The sequence below is a fragment of the Myxine glutinosa genome, chromosome 4, assembly GCF_964187855.1.
Source record: "Myxine glutinosa chromosome 4, kmMyxGlut1.1, whole genome shotgun sequence".
In the NCBI taxonomy this organism is placed as follows: domain Eukaryota; kingdom Metazoa; phylum Chordata; class Myxini; order Myxiniformes; family Myxinidae; genus Myxine; species Myxine glutinosa.
In genome coordinates, this window is record NC_136264.1 from 215,594,966 (window position 1) to 215,617,458 (window position 22,493).

Genomic DNA, 22,493 nt, shown 5'->3' on the forward strand with positions numbered 1-22,493 from the left:
TCTTTTGAACTTGTAGTTCACCTGTCCTGTTGCTTTATTAATTGTAATCCTCTAATTTATTTTGTCTTCCCTAACTCCAGGGATGTCCTCACAGGGTATCACCATGGAAGCTTGTTGAGATAGAAGCTTGTAGAGCGCTCACCATATGGCTTATTGCTTAAGCACTCAAGCAAGCACTCCAACAACACTATCGTGGTTTCAACCCCGACAGAGTTGCCTGCTGAGCAAATAAGTGGTCTCGTTCTGTCACCATTTATTTAAGGTTCATATGACCAACCGACTTCCACAGATGCAATTTCCAAGACCACGCATCAAAGACCGGGCCTTCTACCCAAGCGTGAAACAACAGCTCTTCATCCCCCCCTTCCCCCCCCCCCCTCCTCCCCACCCCCCACCGCTCCCCAATAAGTCATATGTTACAACTCTACACCCTCCCCTACCAGTGTGAGCTAAGGGAAAGAGAAGAAGCAGAATAACTGCAAACACAAAAATGAGATATAGTAGATTTGGAACAAGTAAACAGCTCTACTTAAATCTGCTTCAGCTGATCAACATGGGCATGACAATTAGTACCCATATATAGATCACGGAGAGTACAATTAACGGTGTGTTCATCTCGCCAACTTCAGAAGGCCCCACTAGGACTGCACTCATACAGCAAACATTGGCTTGAGGTGACCTGCCGAAACCAGTTGGGTGAGGGGGTGAGGGAGGCTGTTGTCACCAGATGTCGTGCCTGGGCAAATCTGACCTCCTGTGGCCAACTTGCCCACACTAATAGCACACACGGTAGTCCACGACCCTTTGGAGATCAAGTAGTATTGGTAAGTTGGGCAGCTGGAGTACTGAACGGTGTATAACTGGAATGGAAGCTAGCATTAGACAGGAGTGCTTAGGGTGCTTTATTCTCTGAAATAGATGAAGGTGGAAACATGTTGGTCTTACAAAATTTCTGGAGATTGACAAAATCACCAGCAAACTGTGCTGCCTGCGCAATTGTCACTGCGTGTTGTTCACTGAGTCGAATCTGCAGATCAACATCAGCAATGGTGTTGATAAATTGTTGATCACCACAGCTTCCAGCGCTCGGCTCGCATCCGCAGCCTTCAGGGTAGCCTCGGCTATTTGTGTCCAATGAACAAAGTGAAACCATAACTGGGCGGGAGTGTTTTTTTAATTCTCAGATTTCACTCAAGATTTCGCAGGTTATTTAGTCCATCAGCTCAGATCTTCAATCTGATTCGGATCGATTCCGATCCTCAAAAAGACAGATTTAGATTTTACATTTTAATTAGTCCGTGAGAGGCCATCGTGTAAAATCGCATCATATAATGCATAAAATCGCTCCAAGCTCATAATTTGAAAATAATAACACCTACAATAAATAGCACCGCAAAGCGGGAGTAAACCCTCAGCCCATGCATGGTGCAAACCAATTTCAAGATGATTGCCGTGGCGGCCATATTGAAAATCGCAGCGTCCCCTTTTTCGAAAGGAACCTTCCTCTACTCAACCCCAACACACACTGCAAAAATGGATTTAATCGGACAAGCCGTTCTCCTTGAAATTGACGGAAATCAATTTCAAGATGGCTACCGTGGCGGCCATATTGAAAATCGCAGCGCGCCCATTTTCGAAGAGAACCTTCCTCGACTCAACCCCAACACACACTGCAAAAATGGATTTAATCGGACAAGCTGTTCTGCTCGAAATTGACGGAAAACAATTTCAAGATGGCTACCGTGGCGTTTATATTGAAAATCGCAGTGCGCCTATTTTCGAAAGGAACCTTCCTCTACTCAACCCCAACACACACTGCAATATATGGATTTAATCGGACAAGCCGTTCTGCTCGAAATTGATGGAAACCAATTTCAAGATGGCTACCGTGGCGGCCATATTGAAAATCGCAGCGTGCCCATTTTCGAAAGGAACCTTCCTCTACTCAACCCCAACACACTGCAAAAATGGATTTCATCGGACAAGCCGTTCTCCTTGAAATTGACGGAAACCAAAAGTTGACGGACGCCCGCCCGCCCGGACAACATCCGTGACGACAATACCCCTTCGCACATTGGGCTGAGGGGTGAAAAGTGATGTATACAGCGATTTATACGTATGAAGATCAGACAGACATTCGATGATGTGTGAGGGGAAAAAAATAAAAAGATTTGAGCGCTTAATCGTGCAGAAACTGTTGCAGCCTGTTCCAAGGCAAGGCGCATGCCGAAAAAGCTTAAGACCACTGCGAGGGATCGTGGGCTGACCAAGGATAAAGTGTGTTTTTGTTTTAATTTAACAAGCATTCTGAGTATCGTGCTGCAATACATGTCCCCTACCAGCAGTCTGTCGTCCAGAAAACTGTTAGGGAAATTACCAAAGTTCAAAGTGCCATAACTTTGTCAAAAATGATCGAAACGTCGTGAAGTTCGAACTTGATCTGTAACTTATCATGAGGAAACCATGTGCCAAGTTTGATATCATTAGCATTAAGAGTTTAGAAAAAAAGTCCGGAAAGCTGTTCTTTGTGTGACGGACTGACAGACGGAGGGACGAAGTGCAAACCTATAGCCCCCTCCGGTGAACACCGGTAGGGGACTAATAAGCCAGTTAATTGTATTCAAAAGGGGTGTTTAAATTTACCCAAAAATGCAGTTTTCATTCCTGCACTCCTTTGGAGTTCCCTTAGTATGCATGCAACGTTTCAGGCCACTAGGTTTCATTGTTTTGGAGTTATGGAGGAGACACACTGACTGAATGACACATTCTCTTTTATTATTACAGATATATACAGTATATATATATATATATATATATATATATATATATATATATATATATATATATATATATACATACATATATATAAATATATATATATATATATATATATATATATTGTTACGGGTCGCGGACAAGATGTTACTTTGGGCCGAGCGGATGGTCAACCGCGACCGTTACAGGATCCCCGATTGGCCCGACTCCCCCAACGTTGACCAGATCGCACCACAGATATTCAATTTGGAAACCTCTAAAGCGACCGAAAGAGAAGGAAGAGAGAAGAAGACAGAGTACGGAGGAATAACAGGATTTATTATACACCCAAGCAAAAAGAAGGAGCGATCAAAGTTATTTACAAGCAATGGATGGAAGAAGCAGTCACACAGTGAATCGTTAGCTTATACTAGTCAATTTACTTAACCCCAAGTAGGTGATAAATGTTGCTTCTGGGACACCTCCGTTTAACATGGGAAATCCCTATCTAATGTCATTTACCCCTTGTCTTTTTCAAAAATCATAAACACCTCTATTTCTCCCTCTATGAACCTATAATCCTTCTCACCTTATGAACCTATGATCCTTCTCGCCTTATGAACCTATGATTTTCTTCCTTTATGAACCTATAATCCTTCTAGCCTTATGAACCTATGATCATTCTCACTTCCATGTAATTTTTACCCTATTCCCCCCACTAGCCCCTCAATGTAGTTCCTTAGACCACTCTACTAATGAGCCTATAAATATATTATCTCTTTCTAACTTTTTTAAGAGTTCCATTCTCCTATAGAACTCATCCCCATCAAGTATATTTATAAAGTATACAGGTTCCTTAACCTTTTGTTGTGAAAGTATAAAGTGGTATGTTTCACGGAGGGTTCTTGTTTGACCTCCACCTCTCCCACATACCATTTTAAAATTATAATATTTATTATCCGATTGATAACCATTAATGTTCTCACTCCACTCTAATATATTTTTCTTCCCGCCCTCCATTACCCCACTTAACAAATGAATACGTTTATCCGTCTTGAGAACCTTCTGACCAGTGATTCGCTCAACCTCTTGAATCTGATATTTTTCACATTCGTTATGTTTTCCATTTATATACCAAGGTTGATTACACCTCCACTCTTTAGTCTGGTTGATACTTGGTTCTATCATTTATATAATAGTAAAAAAGGTGGCGGTAGCCCGTTAAAATCCCTAACCCCCCCCCCTTTTTAACTTATCACTTATATATATATCTTATCACTTATATATATCTTATCACTTATATATCTTATCACTTATATATCTTATCACTTATATCTTATCACTTATATATCTTATCACTTATATATCTTATCACTTATATACTTATATAACCATAAGGGAGACTATCAATTCCATTTTCTAAAATAAACCTCTTATCATCAAAAGCCCCCAATGCTTTCTTATTCACCTCTTCTGAATATAATTGATGTTTATAACTTCTTATTCCATTAATCTTTCTAAACTCTTCTTTCTTTGTTGTTAAACAGTTATAATAATCCTTAAAGTTTATTGTTTCTTTAATGACATTTTTCTTTACACCTTTTAACTTCTTATCAGTCTTTTCAACGTTATTCACAATGTATTTATAAGCATAAGCCTTCGACCTCAATCCCACAAATTCACTCATAACATTTCCCCCCAATTCATCCTTGAACTTTCCAATCACCTTTTTATTTTTAGAAGAGAACAACTCACTCTCTGGACTGTAATTACTTGTATCATAGATATTAATGTCCTTTTTCATGTCTGAATAAACATCATCAGTATTAATTTTCAAAATAAAACTATCAGTATCCATATACAACAATGACACATTATCCTTATACTTTGATTTTAGATTAATATAAAAGTAATCATACATTAATGACTTTGACAAGTCAAGAATTGATGTTCCAATGTAAATAGGTTTGTCCATTTCAATACTCTCTTTAACCAAATGGATCGCACAAAAGTTCTCAGTAAAGACCTCAGCTCTAGTAAAACTCGGTCTATTAATTAATTTTGATGCTTGTTCCCAAGATGTTGCTAGTTTGATATTTTGTCTTTTCCTCACATTCTCCATGGTCTTACCAAAGACCGCATTATTCATCAATTTATAAAAGTCTTTCTCAAAATCTGTTTTTGACTCTGTTCTTCTTTGTGTATTAAAATCAATGTACCCCTTTAACCAATGACTTTGATTGAACTTTAGAACCCTGTGGATCTTCTCTACTCTTAGACCTTTTGATAAATATTGTCGCAAATTTCTTTGGTGTAGTACATAATTTTTCTTGTTATATAATGTAGTAAGTAATTTTTCTGTTGATTCACCTATATCAAACGATCGTTGATAATCACTCAACCATTCTTTCTTTGGACTTTCTTTCTCACAAGCAAATGGAAGATCTTTATGTTTGATATGAAGTTCTTCAGGATATTTTAAATCGACCTCAAAATAATAACCAACCTTTGAATCATCCAATTCTTTTTGTGTAGAGATACATACATCTTGTAAAACCTTTGTGTAGTCTTTTTCCTTTACCCATCTTAGTTTCCCATAAGGAAGAGCTTGAGACATTGCCCAGCCATACAAGTTGTTTGCGTCATAGTACATCAAGTAAGAACTCTCTTTCGTTGAATCATAATTTGGAAGATATTTGTTATTTGCTTTTGCGTATCTGCTCGAGCATACTTGTGAAATTCCACCTCTTTTTGCCTTTTCAATCATCAAAAGCATATCGACATCGGTTATCAAATCCAAATCTTGATTTGTCATTTTCAACATCGCGCTCCAAGCCAATCCAGGTGCTGTGTAGTAGTGAGCAGGATCCAATCCATATCCAGTGCGACAAACAGATCTAAAGGCTTCAAATACATCAGCCAATAAAAGCACATCAGTTTTGAGATACAAATCGTGATACTCACCAAGATTCTTGATGTTATATTTTTCCCAAACATTTTGTGCGTGTACATAATCTTTATCAGATATATGACTGTTGTTTAATTTGTTATCGAAATTTTCTTTTAAAGGAAGTTGTGTTTCATTGAATCTCTCAAATGAGTCCATATAGTCATAGGGGTAAATTCCCTTTTGTGTTAGAAAATCTTTATCTGAAAAATACTCTGAAAGACATGGAAACTCTTTTAGATTTTGAACCAAGTTAGCCAATGGACTTGCCATGAATTTAAATGTATCAAGAAATCTGATATGAGTAATAGGAGATGTGTGAATTGTTTTTGTGAATGAAATGTATTTCTGATCTGTGTTAGGAATTGCTGAAATGTGTCCAGATGTCTTTGAAAGTTCATTAATAAATAGATGCGTATCATAATGAGCGTTGTTATGAAGAAAGACAGGAATGAAAGAGGGGAGTTGATAATTAATATTACAACTTTGATGAGCTGGACCTCTATATTTACCAGTGAGATGACAATGATCTCTAACCTTTAGACCTTCACCAATTTTTTCCTCACAAATATGACAAACATTGTTTTTCTAAATTCCCTTTTCTGTTCACTCGTCAAGGACATTGGTTTATTAGTTTCTCTCATTATCTTGGTTAATCGGACACAGTCTTTTTCTAGTCGTTTCACAAACTCCTCTGGGGTATTTGAGCCTCTATACTCCTCTAACTTGTTATATTTATCACCAACGGATGATTTGATATAATAACAAAAACCGCAAGGAGTATGTTTTTGATATTTATTTGTGTATGAATCTTTTGGATCTGGAGAAGCAGTATCTATTTTTTCTAGAATACTTTCAAAATCAGCATATATAACAAATGGATGTTTGATCTTTTTATTTTCATCTTTGAATGTGATATTTGAGCCTTCTTTAGGCATATTGATTACCGTTGATTTATGTTCACCACAATAATTTGAATGTTTATCTAATCTTTCTTGTGTATGGAAGAAGTTAAGACAACGCAAACAAATATATATTTTATTTGTTCTTTTACATACTTGTGGTTTTATTAATTTAGCAATATCTTTAATGTATGTATAATGTGAATTTTCCTCTGAATTAAAATATAGAAGATTAATATGAGTTTGTTTACAATTGTCAGAAAGCTTTAAAACCTGAATGCTGTTTGTTTCTGTTAGACCATAAACATTAACTGATAAATTATTTATCTTTTCAAATTTAGGAATATCATTTAAAGCCATCGGAAACTTTAGATCTTTCGTATTTAATGTATTCTCATATTTTTTATAATGAGATACTCTTTCATCATGAAAATGTGGAGGATGTAAGTGTGCTAGAATAGACCAGAGAAAACATTTATTGTCTTTATTTTTGATATTGATAACTGCTTTTCTATTTTTGATAACACTGGGTAAATCAATGTAGGAAGAAGCTTTTAGAGGATCTGATTTAAGAATATGAATGTCTATGTAAATAATTTTTCCTATATTGAAGCCACTTCCTACGATTGAATTATCCACATCTTGCTCTTGTTTTATAAGTTCATCATAGACTCCTGATGTTTTAAAATCTTGATATGAAGATATAAAGTGTGGCTCAGTTCTCATGTATGGTGTATCTATAACTCCTTCGTCCTTTGTCATTTCTAATTTTACTCCCATATAAAATTTAAGTGGTTTCATTTCTTTTAGTGTTTTTTCAATCAACGTTTGAACAGCAGGTTTAACTATTTCTTCAGCATCAACTATAGACTCTGGTTCAGGAGGTTTGAAGTTAAAGACTCTTATTTTAATATGTCCTTTGAATGCGCCATCAGAGTTTTTAGTTGTGATAAAATTTGATAAATGTAGAATTGTTTTAAGATGTATTTCGAAGCCTTTCTTGAGGATATTTTTATGACATGCAGAACAGTGTTTTGTTTCCTTCTGAATAGGAGATAGTAGGTGAAGTAGATTAAATGTGTGTTTGTTAGTTTTAAGGTGTCTTTTGTATTGTTTATATTCTTGTTCACAAACGTCGCAATACGTTGCTTTGATCATATTTATTTATATAGTAAAATTATACTTAAAACAAAGTGCCTTTTTTAGAGGCTTTTTTAAAGATGAAACTGTGCTTAAAGTAAAACATCTTTGAGCTTTTCAACTCGTTTTATGTATATAACTTTACTTAAAGTAAAACATCTTTGAGCTTTTCAACTCGTTTTATGTATATAACTTTACTTAAAGTAAAACCACCTTTGAGCTTTTCAACTCGTTTTATGTATATAACTTTACTTAAAGTAAAACACCTTTGAGCTTTTCAACTCGTTTTATGTATATAACTTTACTTAAAGTAAAGCGTCTTTGTATTAGCCAGAAAGTTTAGATACTCTAGTTCATCAATTTCAATTTCACTATCTGAGTCATCAATAAAGCTACTCTCATAACTATCATTTGAACACAAACTATTAGTATCATAACTATCTTCAGATCCTAGACTCTCAGTATAATAACTCTCAGAGTATTGACTGTTAATATCACTCATTTACATACCATTAAACTTCCATCAATATCTATATATTTTCTTTCATTAGAACTAATAACCACAATATTTTTTACATTAAATGTTATTTTCAAATAATCTCTAATAATCAGAGTACGGAATGATAGTTCACCACTAATATTCATATTATTAATTTCACCCACATCTTTGGGTCTATTAAAGAATATACAAATGTTTCCTCTAGAATCGTTGATGGTCTTATCATTCATTTTCAAAGCTTCTTTATCAATGACCTTTTCAAGCTTTGAGTAAATTGTTAGTAGTAGTGGAGAAACTTTTGTCAAATTTACTTTAATAGAGTTATTAATTAACATAGCTTGTCCCGTAAATTTAATAAAAGGACACATGTTATTCTCCATTATGGGTTTAATCCAAAAATTTCCATATTTATCTTTGTTCAATTTAACATCTTTGACATATTTTTCTATATCTTCCACCGAAGTAGAGATTGATTGAAATTTGTCTTTTGTGTTTTGAAACATTGTATTTATTAGCTAATAAATTTGCGTTTAGTTTAAGTAAAGTTATATACATAAAACGAGTTGAAAAGCTCAAAGGTGTTTTACTTTAAGCACAGTTTCATCTTTAAAAAAGCCTCTAAAAAAGGCACTTTGTTTTAAGTATAATTTTACTTTATAAATATGATAAATTCTGAAGGATATTTAGAATTTCCAGACTCTCCATATGATAAATTAGAGAATTGTCCGGCTTGTGGTAGAGTGGGGCTTAATACAGAATCAGAAGCATATAAACAATGTATTTTCTGTGATTATCTTCTAATTAATGATAATAAAAAATATAGAAAAATATATAACTCTTTTAAATTAGAACCAAAAATGAATTACTTTACAAGATTAATAAGAGAGATGAATGTTAAGTATTATGGTGATAATACACCATTTCTTACAAGGGAAGAGACTATTTGTATTGAGGAAATGTATAAGGGTTTAATGATATTTATTATTCAAAATAATTTTAATGGAAATGTTAATACAAGATACTATATAAACAAAATAATGGATTATTTTGAAATTAAACCTGAACTCAGGATAAAATATAGAGTTTCTCAAAAAACTCAAAAAAAGTTAGATGACTTGTTTTCCAAATATATAAATGAATGATTTTTTACCTGTTTGGGAAAATAAGATAAAATTTAATAACCATAAAAATCTTCCAAATTCATTGAGATGTCTAATAGTCGGTTCAAGCGGATGTGGAAAAACCTGTTTACTTTTAAAGATGCTCCTTAGTCCTAATTTTTTAGATTATGATAATTTAATAATTTTTACAAAGTCAAGTTTTCAACCTGAGTATCAACTACTCTCACAGGGTTTTAATGCGGGTCTTAAAAAGGAAGACATTATCGGTTTATTTAAACTTCAAAACAAACTGAATGATTATAATATTGATGATATAATACAATTATTTTGTGATACACAGAAATCAAAATCAAAACCAAAACCCATAACTTGTATTCTCAGTGATAATACGGATGATATACCTTCACCTCAAGATTTAGATAAATCAAAAAAGAACCTCGTTATCTTTGATGATTGTGTTAATGAGAGAAACCAAACAGTAATGGATAGCTACTATACAAGAGGGAGACATTCTTCTTGTAATTGTATTTATCTTAGTCAGTCATATTTTCAACTCCCTCAGCGCTCAATAAGAAACAATGCTAATACTTTTATTTTATTTAAGTTAAATTCAATAGATACAAATAATTTTTGGAGAGATAATTGTTCTACATTACGTAGTAAGAAGGAATTTGAAAATAATATGAAACACACGATTGGAAAATATAAATATATTGTTGTGAAACAAGATGAGATACTAAATGATATTTTTCAATAAATAAATACAGAAAATGAATACCGAAGAAAGAGTAAGAAAGTTTAAAGAACATCAAGAGTTGGTTTCAAAAGTTGTAAAGCAACAGGAAGACATAAAGAAGAAAAGGAGACAGAAACTAACTGGTGAAGAAGCCTTTGAAAGAAAACAAGAGAAATTTTTTAAACCACTTTTAAAAACTCAACAAACGATTTCACCTACAGTTCCCACGGTAGAATTTACTCCAAAAAAATTTCAAATGCTCAAAGATTTTAGTCAAATGACAGAGCAAGAACTTGGAGAATTAGAATATGATGATGAAGGATTATTTCGGCATCTTGAGAAGGTAAATAAACTTTCCAATTATATTGTAGAAGCTCTTCAAAACAATGAATATTTGAAGGGTTCAAAAACCAGAGCAGGTCTCATTCCAACAGAAGAACCAGCACAGTTCCATCTTGTGAAAGAAAAGTTATTGATATTTAATGATAAATTGGTGTTCTTAAGTTCTGACCAACCAAATGTTGAATTAACCCCAAGATTAATGTTTCTTCTAACAAAAGATGGACATTCTAATTCACCTTATTTTGATGAACCGCTTGATATGGAAAGAGAGGAAGATAGAGAGTATATTGAGTTGCTAAACGCACTTGATTATGGAGTTTCTGTTGCTGGTAAAAGTAAGAAGAATGAGAAGGAGAAACATATTATTGATGCTTTAAGTAAGCTTGGTTCGGGTGTTAGTTTTCTTCCAAATGACCCATCACAATTAGTTAATAGGTTATTATTGTTGTTAGGTAGTAAGAAGGCTGGAAACAACAATTGTTTTAATGAAGCATCCGCCATTTTAGATCAGTTGATGAATATGAAAATAATTAATAAATGTCAATACAAAGATATTTTATTAGATATTAAATAAGATGAGAAGCACAATTCTTAGTTTTAATTTCACAACGAGTGATTACACAGCTTCATTCCCTTACCCACTACAACTTGACCCCAAAAAAGAATATGAGGCTTCTTTGTTGTCAATGGAGACTTACAATACCCTTTTTAATATCACAGAGAAAAACAACAAGTTTAGTTATAATCCAGGAAGTGGATATAAAACTATAACCGTTTCACCCGGTGCTTACGAGATTTCTCAAATATCTTCAGAAGTCTCTCGCCTTATGAAAGAAAAAGGTGATGAACCAAAAAATATTGTAATAGATATTCAAAAACACACTTCAAAATCAACTATTAAACTTAAAAATAATTATAAAGTTGATTTCACGATTGAAAATTCGTTCAGAGAGCTATTGGGGTTCTCTTCTAAAAAGATTGAAACTAACGGGACGTCTTACAGTGATAATGTCATTCAAATATCCTCCGGTATAAATTCAGTATTAATTCATTGTGATTTGATTGATGGTGCTTATAACGATGGAATAAGAACAAATACAATATTTTCATTCAGCGCATACTCAACCCCGATTGGTTATAAATTTAATATGGAACCAAAAAATCTTGTCTATTTACCTGTGTCAGGAAAAACCATATACAGAGTAAATTTTAGGATAACCGACCAAGATAATCGTATGATATCCTTTAATGATGAAATTATATCCATCAGAATTCACCTACGTGAAGTTTTTCAATAAATAAATAATGGTTATTGTGAGAAAACACGAGTTGGGAAAATATAAAATAATTACAGGGGATGGGATGTTCCTTTCACCATACTATAAGGGTGAAGGTATGTTTCTTGGGAGAGGATACTATAAACCAAAGAGACAACGGGGTGTGGGACATCAATTTAGAAATAAAGGAGATGGGATAATTGATACTCTAATGGGTATTGGTTCAACCATCCTTAAACATAAAGACCTAATTGGTTCAACTGCTTCAGCCGTGGGCTCAGTTGCGGGTGCTATAAAGAGTATAAAAGATGCTCAAAAGGAGTCTCATAAATTACAAGCAATCAAAGAAATTAAAAAAGGTAAAACTCAACTATCTTCACAAGAACGACAAAAAATCATTAAAATACTTGGGTCAGGGTTTCAACGATTTTAATGCTATATAAATACAAGTATGGAAGCGATTGATAGTATCTATGATTTGGATGATACGATTATCATTTCAAACTCTACTAAAAAGGAAGACTATTTTAAGGTAAATGCTATAACAGGAACAGACTGGAATTCAAACGGAACAAAAAGTTTTGAAATAAATAATCAACAAACTTACTTGAATATAGCTGATAGTTTCTTGCTGTGTAAATTTAAATTCACTAAGGCTGCGAATAATACTAATGCTACACTCGTAAATGATTTCTTCTGGAAAATGTTTGATAGTGTCCGCCTGTATATTGGAACACAAGAGGTTGAAGCGGTTGATTATGTCTCTGCTATATCTGAAATGATGAAATTTACACTATATTCGTTTAGTGATAGAATGGGTAAGGGAGCTGTTGAAGGTTTTATTCCTGATATGTCAACGGGAACAAATGCTGACCCTGGTTATAGTCAAAGGAAGTCAATGTATAATGATGATACAAAAGCAGAGAATAGTTTTACGGTAGCAGTACCTCTGAAAGGTATATTTGGATTTTGTGATTATGATAAAGTTTTGTATGGGCTTAAAATTAGATTTCAACTACAAAGGAATGATAATGTAAATAGGTTGCTTTTTGGGGATGAAAATGCTTTTGGAGAAAATAATAAATTTGTTATTAATGATTTGTGTTGGTATATCAGTGAATATACTCCTAATCTTAAAACGGAAGAGATGTTAAATAGAAGACTTAACTCAAAGAAACCGCTAAATGTATCATACCTTAAAAGAAGATGTCAACACGTTAAACTGGAACACACTACCTACACTTGGAATTTGGGTGTTCTTGAAGGAAAGCCACGATACCTCTGGCTCATTTTTAAAAAACCAGATGGAGAGGAGGGTACTAATAAGAATAATGCGCTGAGTGATAATGCTAAGGTGAAACAACTTCGGGTTTCTCTTGATGGAACATTTTATCCGCGAGATAGATTGGAAATTGATTGGGAAAAAAATGATTATGCGGAAGCCTACAAGTCCTACCAAAAGGTGTGTGAAAGTAATGGTAATAATGAACCTATTTTGGATATGGTTGCGTTTCAAAAACTTTATACAATCTACGCAATTGACCTGAGTTCTCAAAAGGAAACTATAAAGTCTAATAGAGTGGATACTTCTCTATACATTGAAAGAGGAGAGAATGAAGAAGTTGATGCTTATTGTTTGCTTTTGGAGGAAACAGAATTACAGATTAATACAGATAATGGTGTTATGATTAATATCACATAGGTTTTTTCTCATAAATAAATGGTAGGGGTATATGTTAATCAAATCAATCTTGATAAATTAACATCTTGTATTCAAAATCAAAAGCCTTGTATTATTAATGTTAATACATTTCAAAGAAAAGGAGCAGTAAGAATTGATGTTTTACTCACAAGAGAGCAGGTGAAAACACTAAATGATGCTGGATCACTTAAAATTAAAATGACAAAACCTATGTTAAAGAAATATTCAATAGACGAGTCAAGAGGAGGATTTCTCCCATTTCTAATTCCTTTATTTGCTGGTTTAAGTGCGGCGGGAGCATTGACTGGTGGTATTTCAGCAGCGATAAAAACTGCTAACGAAAGGAAGGCACAACTAAAAGCTCAAAAAGAATTGGAAAGACATAACAAGGAGTTGGAGAAACAAATTAGTGGAAGTGGTGTAATTGTAGATTTTGCTCAAAAACTTGAAAGTCTACCTGATAAAGCTAGATTGTTAGTTGGAGATATGCTTTCCTCTATCGCTCAAGCGGGTGTTAAACTAACTAAACGGGGTAATGGATTGTATCTTTCTCATAAATAAATGGATAAATGGTTTAAACAATTTGGAAAGAATACAACGTCAAATATAGAACTAGCTAAGTATTGTAAAACACTAAAAATTGATAATGTGGTTATTTGTATGAGAGATGAATTAATACATATAAATAAGAATACAAAGAATATTATTATGAATTTAGACACACAGAATGGTTCTCATTGGGTTTGTATTCATAATAGTCAGGATAAATATTATTTTGATAGTTATGGTATGCCACCACCTGTTGAAGTAATACAATTCTTACAGAATGGTGTTTATCAAACATTTCAAGTTCAAGAAATTAATTCTAAATGTTGTGGTCAATTATGTTTATATGTATTATTTCAACTCAACAATAATGAAAATTTTTATGATATCATTTTAAATCTAATATAAATGACTTATGTTGGAAAAGATGGTTCTATCTTTGGAAAATCCTCTCAGGATATTGATTTATCAAATTATTATACAAAGGCACAGGCTGAACGACAAAAATATAGTGTAAGTAAAAATATTAATATGAAGAATACTTATAAATTAATCAATTATCCAAACCCTACAGATGCGAATGACTTAATTAGATTAAGTGATTTATCACAATATATATTTTTAAAGAAAACAGCACGTTTTGTTAAACAAGTAAAATTTACAACCACAACACCTGGTTATACTGACCATACACCTTTCCTCATTGAATTTAACTACCTGCTTACAATTGAATTTTATAAAGAAGGACATTTAGTTAATATGCGAATTAATAAATGGGGGTATGATATGCCTGATTTAGGGTATAATTGGTCTTTTTCAATAAACATAGAAGACCTACATGATTTAAATCAGTCTCGTAAAGAAGAATATTATCCACTTGGTGAAGATAAGGATTTATGTGGAAGTACAATTAGTAAACAACAAATACGTGATTTTAAGAAAAGAAAAATATATGATAGTATAGCGATGGTTCGCATGACAAAGAAGGAAGGTAATGAGATAAGGATAGAAAGCCGAGGAATACAAACCGATTTGGTAGTGGGAAGATGGGGTGGTATTACCTGTCATAATATTAATCTCACATATATTTCTGATACATAAATGGCAGGAAGAAGACTACAAGAGAATTATAATTTTTGTATTCAAGGATACCTACAAGAAAAGGGTGCTCGGTATTACATACCTTATGATTTGGAGCATATACATGGGAATTTTGTCATTAAAAACTGGCCTTATACTGATATTGTTAAACCCACAAATAGAGACTTGTTTAAAATATTAAATAAAAATGAACTTCTCAAAGTTATGAAATATAAAACTCTTTTAGAAATCGTCAACAAATCTTATTGGTATCCTATTATGAGAAAAATAATTATAGATACAAGAATATCTCAAAATCCAGATGAGTATATGTATAATATTCTTTGGGGTTCAAACTCAAGGGTAGCAAGGGATGAGGAAGGAGTTGAAGAAGAGAAGGAGGAAAGAGAGAAAAAGGAGAAGGAGGAAAGGGAGAAAAAGGAGACGGAGGAAAGGGAGAAAAAGGAGAAGGAGGAGAGGGAGAAAAAGGAGAAGGATGAAAGGGAGAAAAAGGAGGAGGAGAAGGAGAAGGAGGAGAGGGAGGAAAGAGAGAGGGTGGAAAAATATAAAAATATGACCATTCCTGAGATTAATGAAAGATTGAAGGTATTACGGCAAATAAATAAATCTCAACGCACTGAAGAGGAAAATAAAGAATTAATGACTCTTACGAACATATTGGTTTTTAAATTTGCTATAATGAATTCAGAGCGCAGATATACAACATATAGTTGATGATGTTGGTGTTATTGACTTTAGTTAGTTTTATTTGTAAATAAATGGAGGAGAGAGTGAAGCCATTTCTAAGGATTCTTTATGTTTTAAAAATCAAGATAGAAATGTATATGTTGAAAACCAAAAAGGTTTTGGCACTATGTAGGACTTTTTCTCATAAATAAATATGAGTTATTGTCTCAAATGTAAAAAGAAAACTAAATCTAAAAATATCTCTTATGTTAAAGCTAAAAATAATAGAGTTTATCAAAAAGGAATATGTCAAGTGTGTGGCTCTAAAAAGTGTCAATTCATCTCTCCTAAAAGTGGAGGAGACATACAAAAGTTTTTGTCAGGTAGCAAATTTACAACAACTGGAATTCCAGGGGAATTACACCTTCCAGGGTATTCTTTCTGTGGCCCAGGAACAAACTTGGATAAAAGATTAGATGAGGCTGACAATCCTAAACCTTGGTCTAAACCTACAAATAGGGTTGATGAAGTGTGTATGAAGCATGATATTGCTTATGGGAAAACCACTACGTTGACTGAAAAACATAAAGCCGACAGAGAAATGTTGTATAATTTGTCTTTGATACAAAATCCAACGTTGAGAGAGAAAGTTGATAGGTTTATTGTGAGAAATTTGATAAATGCTAAATTGAAACTTGGCCTTGGTTATTCACCCTCAAAAAACTATTAGGCTCTCATGATGTCATCAAGACTGAGGAGCTTTTGGCTGATGAATTACATAAACCTATAATCACAAAGTTTAAAAGAAGGAAAGTTTATTCTAAATACACCGACCACATATGGTCCGCTGATTTAATTGAACTAAAAAATGATAAGGGATACAAGTATGCTTTAACCGTTATTGATTTGAGGAGTAGATTTGCTTGGGTTGTTCCTTTGAAAAACAAGAGAGGTTATACTCTGATGTTAGCCTTCCAACAGATATTTAATAAAAGTAAAAGAAAACCAAAGAAACTGTGGACCGATGAGGGAACAGAGTTCTATAACAAAATATTTATGAAATTTCTTAAGGGGGAGGGTATTAAATTATACAGCACCTTTAATGAAGGAAAAGCAGTTGTTATTGAGCGTTTTAATCGTACTTTGAAAGAGAGGCTATATAAAAAATTCACACAACTCGGTTCTCAAAAATGGGTGTATTTAATTCAGGGTATTGTAGATAATTACAATAATACCGTTCATTCATCAACAAAATCAAAACCATCAGAATCATTTACAAAATTAGAATATGAAAAGGAGATTAATTTGAGAAAACCGAAGTTCAAAGTTGGTGATATTGTAAGAATATACAGATGGAAAAGCCATTTTGAGAAAGGTTATACAAAAAAATGGACTAATGAATTATTTAAAATCGTTGATGTAATGGATACAGTCCCTTGGACCTACAAATTATATGATTTAAATGGAGAAGAAATCTTAGGGTCATTTTATTCACAGGAATTACAAAAAACAAAGCTGATAACCCTTGAAAATAATAAATAAATAAAAAAATGTAATGGGGATACGTTTTTAAATCTGTGAACCCCAAACACAGAATCCCACAACTTTTTAGTTGGGGCTTAACTTTTGTGTGTATAACGGGGATACGTTTTTAAATCTGTGAACCCCAAACACAGAATCCCACAACTTTTTAGTTGGGGCTTAACTTTTGTGTGTATCATGGGGATACGTTTTTAAATCTGTGAACCCCAAACACAGAATCCCACAACTTTTTAGTTGGGGCTTAACTTTTGTGTGTGTGTGAGTGGGTCATAATAATGTACAAACCCTAACCCAACCCCCACATTAAAACACCATATTTGTTAGTCAAAACAACTGAATCCATTACATCAACCATTAAAAAAAGTTCTTAACTCCATCTCTTTGTATGACCTTCCAATTCTATTTATCTTTTCCCAACTTTTTAAAAACAATTCAATGATAATATAAGATAAATGAGTCTGTGAGGTTTGACATTCATTCAAAAATTCACCTCACATCCAGAACGCTAACCCAACCCAATCCCTAACCCATCCCCATCCCTTACCCAACCCATCCCTAACCCTCACATTCAAAATCCCAACCCTAACCCAACCCATCCCTAACCCATTAACCCAACCCCATCCCTAACCCTCACATTCAAAATCCCAACCCTAACCCTAGCATAATCTTTTTTTCCTTTTCTTTTTTTAATACGTATTTCAATATTTTTTTAAAATGTTTTTTAATACGTATTTCAATATATATATTTTTCCTCTTCCTCCAATTCTGTCTTTCAAGGCTTTCAAGTTGGAAAAAGTAGAAATGGGAAGAAAGTATTTTCCAGCATCTTCTTCCCCGAACTTTCTTGATATTGCTGAAATACATGTAAAAAAGAAATATATTACTTATCTAATATTGAATGAAATAACATATACTTTAATTGATTATTAATCAACTGAACTTACCTTAAATCAAACGTCATTAAAGAAAGAACATTGTTCATTGCTTTAGAATCCAAAGAGCCTCCAAGGTAAAACTCTTTCGTTGGATTATCAAGGTAAAACTCGTTCTCTTGGTCATGGTCTTTAAACAAATCGATCATTTCACCCCAGGTTGTGGCAAAAGTGGTATTTTCATTTTGAATCTCAGATACAATTTCCTGTGAGAGAAAATAACAACGTATTAATTAATTATTTTTTACATTTAATACACAATTATTATATGTATATTAAAATAAAATATTACCTTCATTGATGAGAAATTTGAATCGAGTTTATCAAGGTGAAGGTTTAGCTCCACACAGCTAGAGTCTCCAAAACGAAACCAGTTTTCAAAGTCTCCAAGGTAAAACTCTTTTCCTAATTTTATGAAATTTAGTGAGTCTCCAAGGTAGGCTCCACAGTTAGAACCATCTAGGCAGACCTCATAATTTGTTTTTCCCAAATTTAGTGAGTCTCCAAGGTAGGCTCCACAGTTAGAACCATCTAGGCAGACCTCATAATTTGTTTTTCCCAAATTTAGTGAGTCTCCACGGTATAACTCTTTGGCTGGGTCATCAAGGTAGAACTCGTTCTGTGGGTCTTGGTTGTTCAAAAGGTCTTCAAACAAATCAATCATCATTTCACCCCAGGTTGTGGCAAAAGTGGTATTTTCATTTTGTATCTCAGATACAATTTCCTGTGAGAGAAAATAACAACGTATTAATTTAATACAATATTATTATTTATATAAATCAAGCTCTATGAATATTAAAAGAAACTTTGCTGACTCTTGCACGAGTCTTATCTAAAAAAAAAAAATAAAAATAAAAATAAAAATAAAAAAAAAAATCCCCAAAAAAAAAAAAAAATACAAAAAAAAAAAATACAAAAAAAAAATGCAAAAAAAAAATAAATAATAAATACAAAAAAAAAATACAAAAAATACAAAAAAAAATATATACAAAAAAAAAAAAAAAAATTCCAAAAAAAAAAAAATAATAATACAAAAAAAAAAAAAAATCCAAAAAAATATATACAAAAAAAAAAAAAAAAATTCCAAAAAAAAAAAAAAAAATACAAAAAAAAAAATACAAAAAAAATAAATAAATAAATAAATAAATAAATTAACTTACCTCCATTGATAAGAGGTTCGAGTCCAGTTCATCAATCTGAAGGTTGAGCTCCACACAGGTAGTAGGACTCCAAGGAATGTCAAAGTTATCCAACTCCTTTTCAGCATAGTAGTCCATTCTCAAGTGAAGCAGAAAGTGTGTTTGAAAAGGCCTGTGTGGTTAGTGCCTTTTATAAGAAAGACTGGGTGTGTCATTTCCTGTGGAAATTCCCTTGGGCAAGTGTGGGCAAGTCTGGGCAAGTCTGGGCATGTCTTAACTGGAAATGATGTAATGTCTCAACAGAAAATGATGTAATGTTTCAACAGAAAATGATGTAATGTTTCAACAGAAAATGATGTAATGTTTCAACAGAAAATGATGTAATGTTTCAACAGAAAATGATGTAATGTCTTAACTAAAAATAATGTAATGCTGGAGAGTTTATAAAGTGGGTGGGCTTTAGTTAAAACGTGGGCGGGGCCTACCAAAACGGGGCGGGGATTAACAAAAAGTGGGCGGAGCTTAACAAAAAGTGGGCGGAGCTTAGCAAAAAGTGGCGCGGAGCTTAACAAAAAGTGTGTGGCACAGGACCCGAACATAATCAATCATCAATGAACAACAATGATCATTGATAGTAAGAGAAAAAGGCCCATAAGACCAAGGGGGTCAGGAATAGAGGTGTTAAGGGGAAATGAAGAAAAGTGATGGTGAGAGGGAAAATTACATGGAAGTGAGAATGATCATAGGTTCATAAGGCTAGAAGGATTATAGGTTCATAAAGGAAGAAAATCATAGGTTCATAAGGCGAGAAGGATCATAGGTTCATAAGGTGAGAAGGATTATAGGTTCATAGAGGGAGAAATAGAGGTGTTTATGATTTTTGAAAAAGACAAGGGGTAAATGACATTAGATAGGGATTTCCCATGTTAAACGGAGGTGTCCCAGAAGCAACATTTATCACCTACTACCCCAGGACAACGATTAGGACAGATGACGTTCACACTTACATGGGGGAAATTGCAGGCAGGAATGGCGGAGGTGGGTTGCTGGAGAGGGAGGCAGGGTCAGGTCCCTGCAACCGGCAGGGCTGGAGGTAGCAGCTCCTTTTTGGCGGGAAAACCCTCGGTCGCGTCGACGCTGCTGATGCTGTGGACGTCACGCGCTGGCTCGGTCACACCTGCTCCTCTCCTTCTGGTGGAGCCGTCTCCCTCCTCTCAGCGTGTCTCTCCAAAGCTTGTTTCATCTCCAAGTACCTCTCCTTTTTGGTTTGGAGCGTCTCTCATCTCTCATCTCACAGCTCACAGCTCATCTCACCTCTCATCTCATCTCATCTGTCATCCCTCATCTCATCTCATCTGTCATCCCTCATCTCATCTCATCTGTCATCCCCCGAAGCAGTCCCTTCCATTACTCGGGGCGGAATCAAGCCGCCGGCTGCGAGGGCACGCCTACCGGGTCGCTCACCGCGGTGCTGGTTGGCTGTTAGGGCTGTCCGATTCCCCCTTTGATCATGACGACGTGCCACGCCTGTGAGTTGGCGGCTCCTACCCCCCTCTTCTCCGAGATTAGCACATGGGCAATGGCGGCTTGCGGGATTGAACACCACTCGCACCGCTTTTGAAAGGAACTTTGGAGAGCGGAGATGATTGGGGAAATTGAAAGGGGCCTACGCTTATTTCGTTTGATACAAGGCAGAGTCAATCTAGTGGGAAACACATATTTAGCCTACATAGAATAAGGAAATAAACTATTTAAAAAGATATATCGTGGCCTGTGTGTAAGTTTCATGGAATTAACTAGGAGGACGGGCTGCGACCATTATTTACATTACGAGGGTGTTACACATAACAAAACCATACTTTTCACATTCGTTACACTTTCTCAAAATTGTTACACTTCTCAAAACCGTTACACTTCTCAAATTCGTTACAATATATATGTATATATATGGATGGAGACGTATATAATAGGGCCACCCTTCCAACTCTCTCCACACCTCTGTTTGCGTACCTGTACCACATTACATATGTAGTCCCTCCTATAAGAGTTGCAAAGGTATCCCTACAGGTTGCACCCTTTATGGGACCGAACTGCACATTCAGCAAAGACAATCACACCAATTGATTGGTTTAACGGTAATCGTTCCTGGATAGTAATTCATTTTCTTCAACAATATTACCACTCGTGAAAGCACTCACACACACCATCCCACCCAGTAATATATTTCACAATATACGAACCATCCCACGCCTCGAGCACAATGACCTTTTATCGAGAACTCATTTTGTGGGTTTTTCTAAAAAAATTGATCGAAATCAATCGATGACCGGTGGGAGTTCTCGCTCCACAACTCGGACTCCAACACACATGCGCGTATTGTTCCATTGGAATGTCACTTAGTCAAATTACTGATTGTGGTTTTGGCTCCTCGTACTGTGGCTGTGAAAAGCATCTGTCAATCATCCCAGCGACGATCACCAATTAGCGGCTGTTTCTCACACACACGGCTCAGAAAGCGCCACCTCGGTGGGTTTCTCGCACCATGCTTGTCCGGCCACGCTGCTTGGAAAGACAACGTTGGCTTCGACTCGTCCCCATCGCTTGGACCATCATCCCTGAGCCACCCCCTTTCTTCCCCATTCCACAAAATCCCTAAACCACACACTTTTCCCGAACCTCTCCCCCCATACAGCGCTGCTGTTTTTACGAATTTACTTCAGTCTTGACGATCAGGAGCAGGAATGAGTAAATAGTTCAGAGTACTCACCACCTATCCTTAAATACACGGTTCATTGTATTTCCCCGGAAAACGCCGGGTACTTCAGCTAGTATGTATATAAATATATATGTCTTACTACAATTCACCAAATGTCCGTCCATCTGTCTGTCTGTCCGTCCGTCCGTTCCCAGGTACCGCAAAAACGGCTGAACCGATCACAACGATATTTTGGGTGGGTAATCCTGGGACCCCCTGGAGTAAAATAGGCTATTGTGGGAGCTGTGCTCGCACGATAAAGCCAGACAAAATGGACGACACAGGAACGAAGTTTCACCGAGCTATTTATTTAGCTCAAAACCAAAGAACTCAAAAGCACACTGAATCCGCCCCTCGAACGGGCGGCAATTTATATCGCAAACTGAACACAC

General features: G+C 34.7%; 2 protein-coding genes across 2 annotated transcripts in view; one reads left to right on the top strand and one right to left on the bottom strand.

Moving 5' to 3' along the window:
* MMAA (metabolism of cobalamin associated A) overlaps positions 1 to 22,493 on the top strand; it is a 773,535-nt gene that overhangs the window by 499,235 nt on the left and 251,807 nt on the right. The gene's annotated exons all lie outside the window — the stretch shown is intronic.
* LOC144891493 (uncharacterized) lies at positions 893 to 19,561 on the bottom strand. Its single transcript, XM_078775116.1, has 5 exons — positions 19,368 to 19,561; positions 18,500 to 18,931; positions 18,220 to 18,413; positions 17,931 to 18,128; positions 893 to 1,121 (listed from the first exon to the last, which is right to left on the bottom strand). The coding sequence occupies exons 1-5, from the start codon at positions 19,482 to 19,484 to the stop codon at positions 893 to 895; spliced, it is 1,170 nt and encodes a 389-aa protein (XP_078631242.1). The 5' UTR covers positions 19,485 to 19,561.